Source organism: Podarcis pityusensis, assembly GCF_964106645.2.
Source record: "Podarcis pityusensis genome assembly, chromosome: 15".
Lineage (NCBI taxonomy): Eukaryota > Metazoa > Chordata > Lepidosauria > Squamata > Lacertidae > Podarcis > Podarcis pityusensis.
In genome coordinates this window covers 14,087,948-14,102,485 of record NC_138040.1, presented here as the reverse complement: position 1 = coordinate 14,102,485, position 14,538 = coordinate 14,087,948, and the positions used below count along the sequence as shown (strand labels likewise).

The 14,538-nt window shown below is 49.0% G+C and overlaps 1 protein-coding gene across 2 annotated transcripts; it reads left to right on the top strand.

Moving 5' to 3' along the window:
• The first annotated feature begins 1,953 nt into the window (after positions 1–1,953).
• Positions 1,954–13,156, top strand: GAS2L2 (growth arrest specific 2 like 2). Of its 2 annotated transcripts, none has more exons than XM_080984003.1 (6): positions 1,954–3,106; positions 3,898–4,133; positions 5,026–5,133; positions 7,190–7,286; positions 8,982–9,288; positions 10,014–13,156. In XM_080984003.1, exons 1-6 carry the CDS (start codon positions 2,749–2,751, stop codon positions 11,836–11,838), a joined length of 2,931 nt encoding a protein of 976 aa, XP_080840129.1. In that variant the 5' UTR covers positions 1,954–2,748; the 3' UTR covers positions 11,839–13,156. The 2 variants fall into 2 exon arrangements, with proteins under 2 accessions (XP_080840129.1, XP_080840128.1); XM_080984002.1 differs by having other exon boundaries at positions 3,895–4,133.
• Positions 13,157–14,538: the final 1,382 nt, after the last annotated feature.

The following is a 14,538-nucleotide window of genomic DNA, read 5'->3' as shown; positions in this document are numbered from 1 at the left end:
CCTTTTGGGGTGTTGATGTTGTGAGCCCCTCCATCATAGCCTCAGGTTGTATATATGTGTAAATAAAGACACCACAGTCTCTGCTGTCCCTCATTCTAAAGGAAACACAAACCCTGGGTGAATACCTGGAACCCCTGGAATCTCCCATCACTCTGAGATTGGGGTGGCTTGCAACAATATGCTTATTTGTTTTTGAAAACGCAACTATAAAAAGTCAATAGGCTGTACAGATCAATAAAAGGGGGGGGGGACAGTAACTGTTTATGACATCTTCAGTATTAAAAAATAAATACAGAGCAATGGGTCAGATTTTCCAGCATAGTGAAACCGTATTGAGGGCCATTAAAAATGCAATGGATATTCGCTAGTGGTGTAGCTTTCAGTCTGCAAACTTTTTCCTCCATTTGTGCATCCCCTTTGCATTCAAAATTGAGATAATGACATTTGCAGTCATGTAATTTCACCATGTCCGAAGACGAATTGCAGCAGAAAAGATTCAGTGTTGCATGTGGCAATTGCAGGGCCCCAATGGAAAACACTATCCCTACATCCCTACTCTCAGGTAATAGCTGCTGTCTTTCTGAAGGGAAGCGTGTGTCACTCAGACTTCCTCTGTCCCAGAAGCCCCTTGCCTGAGTTTCAGATACACACACAAACACACACACAATATGAAGTTATCCAGCGGCCTTGAATTGCACTTTGCACAAGCCCAGTGGCACACTTTATTACAATAGGCAGTTCCAGGTCTCTCAGTTGAAAGCAGGATCATGGGCCCAAGATACTTTGTCCCTTGGGGCAAAACACAAAATGGTGCCCCCAGTCACAGAAGACAGTGGGGTAGGTTGGCATCACTTCATCTCTGGCAGGTTGCATCGCTGCTTCTTACTGGGAAGTAGAGGGGGTGGGACCAAGCGGCAGCAATGTCAAGAGTGCAGTGGAGGCTGATTCCTTAGGGCAACTGGAGCACTGCCTCACCAACCTTAATTTGCCCTCAGCCAGCCCTCCCCTCCACCCGCCATCTTACTGACAACCAGCCCAAGGGGTGACTCTGTCTGTCAGCTTCCTTCTTCTAAGTCTTAATGTTGCCGCTTGTAGAACTCAGCAGGGAGGCGGTGGGAGACAAAAGTACAGTGGTACCTCAGTTTATGAACAGGCCTGTTTACGAACTATTCAGTTTACGAACTCCGCAAAACCAGAAGTAGTGTCCCGGTTTGTGAACTTTACCTCAGTCTACGGACGGAAGCCAAACGGTGGAAGGCCACCAGCAGCGGGAGGCCTCATTAGGGAAAGCGCGCCTCGGTTTAAGAACGGATTTGGTTTAAGAACGGACTTCTGGAACGGATTAAGTGCATAAACCGAGGTACCACTGTACAATTTGCAGGCTCCTCCTGTCTTTGGCTCTGGCGCCACCTACTGTTGGGCTCCCTGCCTTCTGTCCTACCGGTCCCAAATGCACACCAGCCACCAGTTGGAGCAGTGCACAGGGAGAGCCCATCTGACTCTGGAGGCAGAGCAATAGCCATCATGGCTGGTAGCCATCAATAGTCCTGTTCCTGAATTTGTCCAATCTTCTTTTAGTCTAGGTTGCTGGCCATCACTGCTTCCTGCGGAAGTGAGTTCCACAGTTCAACTATGCACTGAGTGAGAAAGTCCTTTATTTTATCTGTCCTGAATCTCCCAACATTCAGCTTCCTTGGATCTCCTTGAATTCTAGTGTTATGAGAGGGAGAGAACCTTTTTGCTGTCGGCTTTCGCCACACTGTGCATAATTTTATAAACTTCTATTACGTCACTTTTGACTCTTACACATGGGTGTAGCCAAGGGGGCAGAGAGGGGCAGCTGCCCCCTCAATCAATTAAAAAAATGCATAGCAAACTGAGGTTCTGCCCCCGCTAACAAAACCCCGGCTACATCTTGCACCAGCTAACCTGTCCTTTCTCCATGGTTTCCAGTGAGTGGACATCTGTCTTGCCACCCCCCACCTGCCCCCGTCAAGCTTTGTGCTCGCAGTATCTCATTTGCTCGGGTGGATCAGTGTTGCGAAAAGGAGCGAGGGTTGTTTGCTCCAGCCGAGGCAAAGCGACATCCGATCTAGCAGGGCGAGAGGGGAGTGTTTTGTCGAGAGTTGTCTGTCACCAAGGAGAAGAGAACAGGACTTGGAAGAAGGAAGCACAACAGACCAGGGACCCGGCCCTGCGAAAGAGATTCTCCCTCTTTTTACGGATCTTGCACCAGAAGTTCTGCAAATCCCCGAAGGACACGTGTGTGTGAATATGTTTGAGGGCGTAAGATAGGAGGATATCAGATGGTTGTGGTTTAAGGGGAATCCAATAGTTGCCTCGTGGAGCAGTGGTGGACCAACGAGGAACGCTCTGCTCTTGCCAGAAACGAGTTTTGAACCAAGGACAAGCTGATGATGGGCCGCCATTAATGGTGAGGACCATGAAGTCATGAGATGGGAGATCTTAGGAAGTCATTTCAGGAGAAGCTCCCGCCTCACCAACATTTCGACAAGACTATCCAGCCATGCTGATGTAGGGGATCAAATGTATATCTGGTTTCTGTGAGAACTGATGGAGAATGGAGCCAAAGTCTGCCTTGAAAATATAACTTTGAGGTGGATTTGTTTTGATGTCACAGGTGGTTGGGAGTGGTTCAAGGGATGGGTTGATGAATGGCAAGGAGAGAGTTTTTAAAGTTGCTGAGCAGATTTTGTACTGAGTCCCCACCACCACCAGCGCTTGAAGATGTCCGGAATCCAGGAGGCTCGTATGAGGAGCATCCGCCCATACAAGACCGGGGAACAATACCTCTATGCCATGAAAGAGGACTTGGCTGAGTGGCTGAAGGAACTCTATGATGTGGACATCAACGTGGAGTTCTTCTTGGAAGCCCTGGAGACAGGGGTCTTGCTCTGTCACCATGCCAACAGCATCACCCAAGTGGCTTGGGACTTTGAGCAGAGGTACCCGGGTCTGAGCCACAAGCTGCAGCTGCCCACCTGCGAAGTGACTTGCAACGACTTTGCTCAGCCAGGGACCTTCCAAGCCAGGGACAACGTGTCCAACTTCATCCAGTGGTGCCGGAAGGAGATGGGCATTAAAGGTACGCAGCTCAGAACTGGGTGAGGAAGGGTTGCCAAATCTTGGTCCTCCAGTTCTGCCCTCTGGAGTGGCAAAGAACAAGATTGGGAGGGCTCCATCATGCAGAAGATGGACCAGATTTGTTCTCCGTTAGGGCAAAAAGTAGCAGCATATAGTTAAACCGTGGAACTCCCTTCTGCAGGAGGCTGGGATGGCCACCAACCTAGATGGCTTTGAAAGAAGGTTGGACAAATTCATGGAGGAGGAGAGGGCTACTGATGGCCGCTGTGCTCTGCCTCCATAGCTGGAGACAGCAATATTTGTGAATACCAGTTGCTGGAAACTGCAGGAGGGGAGAGGGTTCTTGTGCTCAGGTCCCACCGGCATCTGGTTGGCCACTATGAGAACAGGATGCTGGGCTAGATGGGCCAATGGCCTGATCCAGGAAGCTACTTTATGCTCCTGTGGGTGGTCAGCATCAAGCATGTTGTTGGCTATGTCCAACTCCCCACAGGGAAAGAGTCTGTTGGTGGGGAAAGGCATAATCCCCCAAGATGAGAGATGGGATCAGGATGTTTGCCTTGCCTTGGATGAGAGATGGGAGTGAAAACTCTTGATTTTGGGGGACTTCTCCAATGCAATCGCTTTTTGATTGATGGAGAACAGTGAAAACCAAACAAAGGAGAAAAGTTCGACACAGCGCTAGCTGATAACCCTGACTTGGTTTCTCTGTGGTGTTTCCCCACCAATCGCCCCTCAGTCCACACTGCCTAGCGGTCCCCTACTTTCACCCCACCTGCTTTGTTCCAGAAGTCCTGATGTTTGAGACAGAAGACCTGGTCTTGCGCAAGAATGAGAAGAACTTTGTCCTCTGTCTCCTGGAGGTGGCCCGCCGAGCCGCCCGCTTTGGCATGAGTGCCCCCACCCTCATCCAGATGGAGGAGGAGATCGAGGAGGAGATCCGCGAGGACCTGAACCTGCCGCCGGAAGAGACCCCCCTCCCAAGGGCCCAGAGGAAGCCGGCCAATTTCAAGAACCTCGACCAGATGGTATTTGAGCAGGCAGATTCGCGCTCCAGGGCAAACACAGGGTCCCTAAGCTGAACGGGTCAAGGGCTCTCCTTCACTGGAGGTTTTTAAGCAGAGGCTGGGTGGCCATCTACCAGGGATTCTGTAGCTGTGATTCTTGCATTGCACGGGGTTGGACTAGATGACCCTTAGGGATCCCCTCCAGCTCTACACGTCTATGATTCTATGACACATTTGTGTCTGGCAAAAGCAGCAAAGGAAGGGGATAGGGCAGGGCTGGTGAGGGGTGTGGCTTGGGCGCAACTCTGGAGGTCCACATCAAGAATCCTAGAGGGCCACCTGTCATCGTTATCGTCTTCATCCCCCTCATAAAATTTATATACTGCTTGATTGTTAAAAAAAAAAGAACCTCAAAGCAAAAAAGATAGAACAATAAGATTATCAACAAGGAAAAATTACAATAACTTAAGACTTTCAAAAAGTAAAAATAACAATAGACTACAAAGAATTGGAAACTCACACCAACCTTCTAAATATCTGGGCGGGCTTGTCTAAACAAAAATGTTTTTAGCAGGTGCTGAAAAGCAAACAGCGAAGATGTCAATAGGCAGGGAGTTCCAATGTGCTATTTATTTATACATCTGCATCTCACATTCATTCCATGAAGCTCATGAATACTGTTCTCCCCAGTTTCATACTCACAATGACCCTGTGAGGTTGGCCAGGCCTACAGGCGATTGGTGGTCGGTCTCACAGTCACCCAGTGAGCATCAGGGCCAAGTGGGGAAGGCAAACCCTGATCTCACAGCTCCTAGTCTAAAACTCTAACCACTACTCCACACTTCCTCTCACTCATATTCAGATTGTTGTTGCCAAACTCATTACTATTCTTATCCTCCTGCTTTCTGCAAAGGTCCAGTGTCTCGTCAGCCGTTGCACCTGCCCGGTCCAGTTCTCCATGATCAAAGTCTCGGAAGGGAAATACCGCGTGGGCGATTCAAACTTGCTGATCTTCGTCAGGGTGAGTTGGCCTGTGGTGGGCGGGGCCAGAGGCAAAAGTGGGCGGAGCAATGGATGTGGATTTTACTTTTGTATAGTAAGCTGGTTTCTGAGCATGCTCACACACTTGGGCTGGAGGAAGCTGTCCATTTCTGTCCTCTCAGTTCCAATTTTTTCCATCCTGAAATTCAGCTCTCCACTTTGGGGCCACGTTTTTAAATCCTCTTGAAAAATTCATCAGCGTTTTGCTGCAAATTTTTCCCAATGCACTATTTTTTGTCAGGACTTTTGACTACTAGAATAGCTAATGGCAGCTGGAATTGGGATGATGGCAGTTGGAATGTTGCCATCTTGGGTTTGTTGGTGGAGGGGACACAGGCCCCCCAATCGTAGGGATGGAAGGACCTGTCAATTTCAGTTTTCTCACTTTCCTATTTTCCCCAACATCTCTGCCATTTAAAAATTCTAATGACAATTCTTCAGCATCTTAAGGCAAATCTCTCCCAACGCACAAATTTTTGTGTGCAGTTTGGACTAATATACACATTTTTGCACCTCAGATTTCCCTAATATAATGTCTTTTTGTAAGTTATTTTCATTAACGTGCTCGTTTTCATGCACACTCCCTGCTAATATATGGATTTTTGCAAAGACTGATTGGTGGGCGAACTGGATTGCAAAATTCAGATAAGTTCATTTGAAGGATGGCTGTCTCTCCGGTTCTCATACTGTTTTAGAATGTTCAAATTCAATAAGTTCACATTTGAACAGGAACAGATTTCTCCCACATCCTTCACACACACACACACACACACACACACACACACACAGTCACGATCACGCTCCCTCTTACATCCAGGAAAGCAGGAAGTATGATCAGAGGTCAAAGACATATCTCAGCCAAGCAAAAGCACACAAGGAGGGCAAGAAGCAAGGGGTGTGGCCTGGGGAGAGGGGGGGTGGCCTTGGAAGAGTCAAAAGGGCCAGATAGAGGAGCCTTAGGGCCACATTCTGGCCACGGACCCAAGGTTTCTCACCTCTTTTCTTCAACAACTGACAGCAGATTTCCAGAATGTCAAAGGCGGGTCTCTCCCAGCCCTACCAGGTATAAGGATCCAGCTCATGCCAGAAGCAGGTAGCCTATAGAGAAGAGAGAGTTACCTGTAGGTAGGACATAGTGTAGCAAGGAATATCATGTGCATCTAACACAGTGGTTCCCAAAGTGAGCAGTGCTGCCCCCAGGGGCAGGGGGTGGAATTACCTATGGGAGCAAGAGGCAAACAGGCTGTGGAGGCATAAAAGACTATGAAGCTGGTTTATGGGATCAAGTCCATTGTTGAATCAATGAAACCAAATAGTTTCAATTGGATTTTGCATACATGTGCAATTAATCGTTACTGTTTAGAGTTTTATTGTGTTTTTATCTTACCCAGTGGGTTGTGCAAACCACTGTTCTGAATAAGGGAAAGGATCAATGGGGATGAATTTATGGAGCCAAGGGGGCAGGGCCCTCCAAAGTTTTGGGAACCACTGGTCTAACTTTCTGTGTGTGTCTGCCTGTGGCACATAAACAGACTTGTGAAACAATTAGTGTTATCTATCAATCTCTTGGGACACGGGTGGCTCTGTGGATTAAACCACAGAGCTTAGGACTTGCCAATCAGAAGGTCAGTGGTTCGAATCCCCACGACGGGGTGAGCTCCCGTTGCTCGGTCCCTGCTCCTGCCAACCTAGCAGTTCGAAAGCACGTCAAAGTGCAAGTAGATAAATAGGTACCGCTCTGGCTGGAAGGTAAACGGCGTTTCCGTGTGCTGCTCTGGTTTGCTCCCTCGGCCAGTAAAGCGAGATGAGTGCCGCAACCCCAGAGTCGTCCGCGTCTGGACTTAAGGGTCAGGATGGGGCCCTTTACCTTTATCAATCTTTTAGTCACCTAGCACAGGACTGTCTCCAGGTTTTAAAACTGCGTCATTGCCAGGCAGGCGTCACTTGGGACAGCATTCCCCAGGACTGCACATATTGTTGTGGCTCACGGTCAGGAAAGGGCATGCGGTGCTCACCTGCGCTCCTTTTTGCTCCAGATCCTGCGGAATCACGTGATGGTCCGAGTGGGCGGTGGCTGGGACACCCTAGAGCACTACCTGGACAAACACGACCCCTGCCGGTGCACCTCCCTCTGTAAGTCCCCTGTGCTCTTGTTGGATGTAAAGAGAAGGCCATCTCTGTGCCCTTCGCTCTAAATCTAAAGTGTTTCATTCCTTGGTTTTGCTTAATTAGTCCAGCAGATCTCGAAACTGACTGCTGTTGTATGTCAGGGCTTTGACCCAGGCCACATTCAAACCGTATCTTTAAAGTGCTATGATGCTGCTTTAAACACTTGTGGCTTCCTCCAGGGAATTCTGGGGGCTGTAGTTTGTTAAGGGGGCTGAGAGTTGTTAGGAGAGACCCCTACTGAGCTACAATTCCCAGGGTTCCCTTTGAAGAGGGATTAATATTTGTTGGAAGCCTCCCAAAGTGGCTGGGGCAACCCAGTCAGATGGATGGCACATAAATAAGATTTATTATTATTATTATTATTATTATTATACTCCTTCTGCTGAATTGGGCCCTTCACATCTGTCCTAAAGTCCTGACCTGATGGTACCACAGTACCTGCTAATAACAGGGATGGGGAACCATTTTCTAACCCAAAGTCGGCATTCTCTCATAAGTATCTTTCCAGGAGGTACATGGTAGGGGTGGGCGGGGCCAGAGGCAGAAGTGGGCGGAGCCGCATATATAATTTTTACCTTTGTACAGCAGGCTAGTTTATACACACATACATACCTCTCTGTCCTCAATCCAGGCAACCCGGAGGCATTACCCAGGCAAAACCAGGATGTGAAGCAGGACCAGTAGATGATGCAGCTGGGGAAGGCTGTAGCCTAAGGAGAGTCCCAGGGGCTGGCAGGGCTGCATTCATCTCCTGGGCCTGAGGTTCCTGCCCTCTGTGCTACGAAAGAGAGCAGGGCACCTGCCGCTTGTATAAAAGCCATTGCCATGACGTTTTAGTGACACTGATGTCCACTAGAGGGCAGGCCAGTGCTGCAGATAACAAATACAGCCCTTAGAACTGAACTTAACCCAAGCAAATCAGTGGAACCTCCCAAAATTTGGGAAAGAAAATGTACTTCATGGAATCATAAAATCATAGAATTGTAGCATTGGAAGGGACCCTGAGGGTCATCTAGTCCAACTCCTTGTAATGCAGCAATCTCAACTAAAACATCCATGACAGAGGGCCATCCAACCTGTTTTAAAACTTATTTATTTATTTATTTATTTTTATAAGATTTATATACTGCCCTTCACCATAAGATCTCAGGGTGGTTCACACTTCTAATGAAGGAAAGTCCACAACCTTCCGACGGAGTCCATTCCACTTTCGAACAGCTCCTGCTGTCAGAAGGTTCTTGCTAATTAATGTTTAGTCGGAATCTCCTTTTATGTTATGTGAGTAATGAATTATTTGAGTGGCAGCGAGCTGATCAGATGAGCAGGAAATGTCCGTGGGATCCAGGATGCAACATATCGCAGAGGATTTTTGGAATATTAACCGTTCTAGACTTCTGGGCTTTCTTTTGCAACACTGGTATAATTTTCCTTGCAGAATCAACACAGAAGTAGACCTATCCTTTAGTCCTTCTAGGAACCTCAGGCCTGGGGGATGAATGTGCCCAGGAGAGGCCAAGCCAGATCTGTGAGCTACTCAGCTATTCCACATCTCTGACAAAATAAGATTCTGGACCTTGAAAGCATATACTGTGATAACTGTGTTAGAAGCTGAGGTGCTGCAGGATTCTGTCTCGTTGATTTCTCCAACCCTTTTTGCAGCTCACAAACAAGCCTTGAGGGCAGGCAGCCCGCAGAAGATGCAAGCCACACCGGTCCAACACGAAATCACAGCCCGCTTAACGCCCAGGAAAGACAACCCCAAGCCCCAGCCTGCTTTGATTGTCACCCGATCCCAAAGCCCGCTGCCCCCAGTGGAGTGGAGGACCTATACTCCTAACAGCCCTGGGTGGAAGACTCTGCAGCGGTCACCTCCAAGCAATGGTGGCGGCAGCAACAGCAGTAGGAAAACCACAGCTCTGCTTATCTCCCCGGAGGTCTCAGAACATGGGAGAGTCCCTTCCGTCAGGTGATGACAGATAATGTGTGGGGAGATAGGAAGGATTTGTTTTCCGCCAACAGCTCAAAGTTTTCACTTCTGACCATCCTAGATTTATGGCCCAGAGTAACTGGAACAATGTTATGGTAAAGAATATGAGCTACAAGCTAGAATATATATATATATATATATATATATATATATATATATATATATCCATTGGTCCTACATTGTTCCTATAAGGAATTCGCACTTGGAGGCAACAATGCTTCTGAATTCCAGTTGCTGCCTTCAGATGTCCTCTAAAAGTCAGATAGTTGTTTATTTCCTTGACGTCTGGTGGGAGGGCGTTCCACAGGGTGGGTGCCACTACCGAGAAGGCCCTCTGCCTTCTTGCAGGGAGGGAATCACCAGAAGGCCCTCAGAGCTGGACCTTAGTGTCCGGGCAGAATGATGGGGGTGGAGATGCTCCTTCAGGAATACTGGACTGAGGCCGTTTAGGGCTTTAAAGGTCAGCACCAACACTTTGAATTGTGCTCGGAAACGTACTGGGAGCCAATGCAGGTCTTTCAGGACCGGTGTTATGTTGTCTTGGCAGCCACTCCCAGTCACCAGTCTAGCTGCTGCATTCTGGATTAGTTGTGGTTTCTGGGTCACCTTCAAAGGTAGCCCCACGTAGAGTGCATTGCAGTAATCCAAGCAGGAGATAACTAGAGCAAGTGTTGTGCTTATATTATTGTGTTCTCCTCTTTCAGGGCGAGGTCAGTGACTCCAACCCGGAGGCTGCCAGCCCAGGAAGAGAGACCCGCATCTAAGCCAACTCTCTCTATGCGGAGCAGAAGAGAGGCATGCCCTGTCCTGTCCCAGCTGAACGGAAGCACAGAGAACAACTTGCCCATTCGGAAATCTGTCTCAGAGGCACATCGCGGAAGATCTCCTGCCAGAATCCCAACGCCGACACCTCACAAAGAGAAACCAGAGAGGCCAGTGTCATCCAGAGCTGCTACACCGAGGGCTCCAGTGACCCGGCCTCCAGGAAGGTCCCAGCCTGAAATGAACGGCCCGCAGACCCACTCTTCCGGTCCAGCCAAGCACTTCCAGGCCCCAATGGAAAGCCCTGCAAGGCTGCAAGGTGGAGTCACCGTACACAGCTGGAGTAAGGACTCGATAGCGTGGCGATCACCCTCCTCAGTAAAACACGCAGGTGTGACTCAGAAAGAAGACAGCAGTGCCAAGACCTCTGGAAGAGTTGCCCCAACATCATACAGGCCGCCAACAATTGGTAGCAGCTACCAAGAGGCGTTCTGTTTCAGAAATGGGGGTAACACCCTGGACAAAAACCAAGCCAACCTGCCCAGGAAAGAGGTTTTCAAGGGCAGGGTCCCTCTTCTGAGAGAACAGGGCAAGGCTGTCAGCCTGGAAGCATCAGCCAGCAGGTTCTCCAACAGCTCAGGGGGTGGAATCGGTCAGAAAATGAAGGATGGTGGGACCTTAGCTGGGCAAGAAAGTGTTCCAGGAAGACCTTGTAAAGATGTCCAGATGAGTCAAGGAGATATCAAGGAACTGGGCAGGGGAACAGAACGTGTTTACACACCACTGCCTATTGACCCGGTGGAAGAACAAGCTCTGTACAGGAGCCTAGAGGATGAGATTTTGGCCAACATCAAGGAGCTGGAGGAAGTCTCTGAAGGCAACCCCATTTCTCGAGGGAGTCGGGTAGGAGGGTTTGGAGTGGACTGTTGCCAAGGAAGAGACGCCATGGCCTTGACCTGTAATGGGCCCAGGGTCTCCACACCCACCTGGTCCTCTTTGCCTATCACCCCAAGGACCTCAGTCTCTGAGGGAAGTGTGCCTCGGAGCGGGGTCTATGTGCCTGAGAGGGAGATGAGGTGGCACCCCGCAGGACTACATTATGACAGCGTTATTCAAGAGCTTTCCAAAACACTGCACCAGGAGCACGCAGGGACTGAGGGAAGTTCCCCCCAGTCAAGTCCATCTCTGGTGAATGGAAACCAGGCCGGAAAAACATTCCTAGACAGAGAAAGTGCTGTTTCTGAGGAGAACTGTGTGGCCCCTGAAGCAGAAGGTGGAGAACCATACCACACAGCTCATGTGGAAGTCGACGGAAATGCCAGAGGCTCTCAAGTGATGCCAGGCAGACCTCCTGATTCTCCAGAGCACTCTCCAGCTCCCGAGGACACAAAACTACCTCAGAGTAAGCCGAGGAGGTCTCTGAAGAAACCGGAGCGGGTGCCCTCCATTTACAAGCTGAAGCTGCGCCCCAAAATCCGGCCGCGCAGAGACAATAGGCCCGAAAAGAGGCCTTCAAGGATCCCCACTCCAATCGCATACAGGCATGCCCAAAGAGGATCCAGCGTCAAGGCCCAGGCGAAGAAGGCCCAGAGTGTCAAATCCCAAATCTGGAGTGGTCAGGCTGGCGTGAGGCAAAATGGCTCGGGGGACACTGGGTCCAAAGACCAGGCTGCACTTTCTGACTGCAGCCCTTCCTCCACACAAGACGGGGGTCCTGGGAGGAAAACAAGTGTGACAGAGGGGGAAACGGAGGAGTCCTGGGTGTGACGTTTCCTTAAAGATGCGATTGCAGTCTCAGAATTGCAATTGCAGTCTTTTCTTGTGCCTAACCCCCATCACCAAGCTTTGTTTCTGGTGGTCTCAGTTTTGGGCCAGAAAAGTGAATTAATGAGAATTGTACCATATGCATTTATGGTTGTGTGCTAACTATGCAGTATGTTGAACCAGGGGTGGGGTGGGGACCCCTCTCTCCTACTCCCTCAGCTGCCTAAACAGTTAGCAGACACCAAGTGCAGGTCTTAGCTTGTAACCCTGAAAGCTAGAAGCTTGCAGCTGTACCTCTGTGGGTGTGTTGATCCCACAGGGAAACAAAAGGTTGCCAGTGGGGAGTTGTATGTTCTATAGATCATTATCTTTGTTCTTTGACTTTCTGGAAATAAACTTGGATGGATACAGGTGCTGGTGGGGGGCATTTAGTTGAGTATCAACTGTGTCTCTGCAGTTCACAAAACAAAGGTAGAATATAGCTCATATGCTAAGGTCTGATTTCCTGGTTGTGCTATAGATAGTGACAGATTCTGTCATGCACCTGCCCCCAACATCTATCAGGCTTATCCTTGGTTGTCACACAAGCCCAAAGATGAGGAACCTGTGGTTCTCTGGCTGTTTTTGGACTCCCAGTCACCATAGACAGTGAGTGATGGGGATGATGGCAGCTGGAGTCCAGCGACACCAGGAGGGCCACCAATTTTCCACCATGAAGAATCAAATCCTGCTCCAGGGTTTAAAATAGCAGGAGCTGATTTTGGATGCATTGTTTGCGTCCATGAGAACTAGAGCCTTGTGACCCTTTCAATAACGGAAGTTCAGACTCTCCGAATTCCGTGTAGGTTGGGGGACAGGGGACGACTAAGAACGTGCAGAATCAGCTCAGAACAGAGAGAACACACAGGCCTCCTGGTATGTTTAATAGGATTGCATTTGATTAAATATTAATGCAATAAAGTCTGATTTGATGAATTTTTTAAAAAAAGAAGGGGGCCATTGCACTTGTCAGTTACCCAAATCCCCTTGCACTTATTCGCCAGGAGAGCATCAGGAGGAGGGAGCATGTTTAATTCTTAATGAGCAATTAGCTGGAGCACTCCCTCTCTGCTTTATCTCCATGCGTAAAAGCGTTAGAAACTTAACTATATATATAAAATTTTAATTCAGAGAGGGACCTGGAATATCTCCAAGGGGGCATTGCTAGGTCCGTGAAATACTTGGGGCCCTAATTTACATTTACATAAAATGTGTATGCACGAATATAGGGCAGCTTTCAGAAGATGAGCAGCCCCGTATTCAATTAGTATTATTATTATTATTTTTAAAAAGTTTAAAAGAAGGAGAAAGAGCAATGCATAGTTTAAAGGCACAGGGCTCCCTCCATAGGGACTCTAACCCCCTGCAGTGCAGGAATCTTTTGCCCAACATGGGGCTTGAACCCACGACTGAGTTTAAGAATCTACTGCTCTACTGATGGATCTATCCCAGACCTGTGATTCTACTTGCCTCTGATCTTCTGGGACCCCCAGCAAATAGCTGCAAGTTGCAAAGGTTTGCTTCCATCATTGCATCTGCTTCTTCCTTCAGTGCTATGTTCTACAACTCCAATGCGCTTGATCTCGCAGGAAGAAACTCCTGTGAAATTTGGTGCACACTTCAATACATGGCCATTGGCCATTAAAGAATCTATGGCCTGTTAAAGCTGGGGAGGGGGGGGACACTGTTATTATGAGTATTTTATTATTACACTTTTTATTATTATGCTCCATAAAATGTGTTCTTAATGCTGTATACCACACTGGGATCTTTTGATAAAGGGCAGTATATAAATCGAATAAACAATAAATAATAATAATACATTTCTCCAGAGGTGGCTGGTAGGGCAGAAGGCAGAACACCCAACAGTAGGTGGCGCTAGAGGCAACTCATTCCAACAGTAAAAGGTAAAGGTAAAGGGACCCCTGACCATTAGGTCCAGTCGTGACCAACTCTGGGGTTGCGGCGCTCATCTTGCTTCATTAGCCGAGGGAGCCGGCGTACAGCTTCCGGGTCATGTGGCCAGCATGACTAAGCCGCTTCTTACGAACCAGAGCAGCGCACGGAAACGCCGTTTACCTTCTCGCCAGAGCGGTGCCTATTTATCTACTTGCACTTTGAAGTGCTTTCGAACTGCTAGGTTGGCAGGAGCAGGGACCGAGCGACGGGAGCTCACCCCGTCGCGGGGATTCGAACTGCCGACCTTCTGATCGGCAAGTCCTAGGCTCTGTGGTTTAACCCACAGCCCCACCTGCGTCCCTACATTCCAACAGTAGGTGGTGCCAAAGAGACTGAGCAGGCAGAAGCTGATGGGGTGGGGCCACCCCTGGACTGGATGTATGTAAGAAAGAAGCCAGGCGAGGATAGGCTGAAGTTGGCAACGTCCTCCCTCGCTTTGCCTTAGGGACCAGCCTCCATCTGGAATCTAGAGATGCTGGTCATCTCTTTGGCAGAAGTGTGGAGGGCAGTCAGTGGTGCCTCCAAGGTAGGACTCTTGGTCACAGGTCCAGAGTCTCCTTCAGCAGAAGGAGCAGGAGGGGCCCCAAGAGAACCCTGGCTGGTTCACCCCATTTAGAAATAAGTGGAGTTCTCCAGGGTAGACAAGGTGGTGCCCTCCGTAGGTTGCTGGCTTTCGAACTCTCATCATCCCTGGCCGTTGGCCAT

Excerpts from the sequence above, each read along its gene's own strand:
- GAS2L2 (XM_080984002.1), top strand. The coding sequence starts at position 2,749 with ATGTCCGGAATCCAGGAGGCTCGTATGAGGAGCATCCGCCCATACAAG. Across the intron at positions 7,287-8,981 it reads CTGCCGGTGCACCTCCCTCT|CTCACAAACAAGCCTTGAGG; the intron begins GTAAGTCCCCTG and ends CCCTTTTTGCAG. Across the intron at positions 9,289-10,013 it reads GGGAGAGTCCCTTCCGTCAG|GGCGAGGTCAGTGACTCCAA; the intron begins GTGATGACAGAT and ends CTCCTCTTTCAG.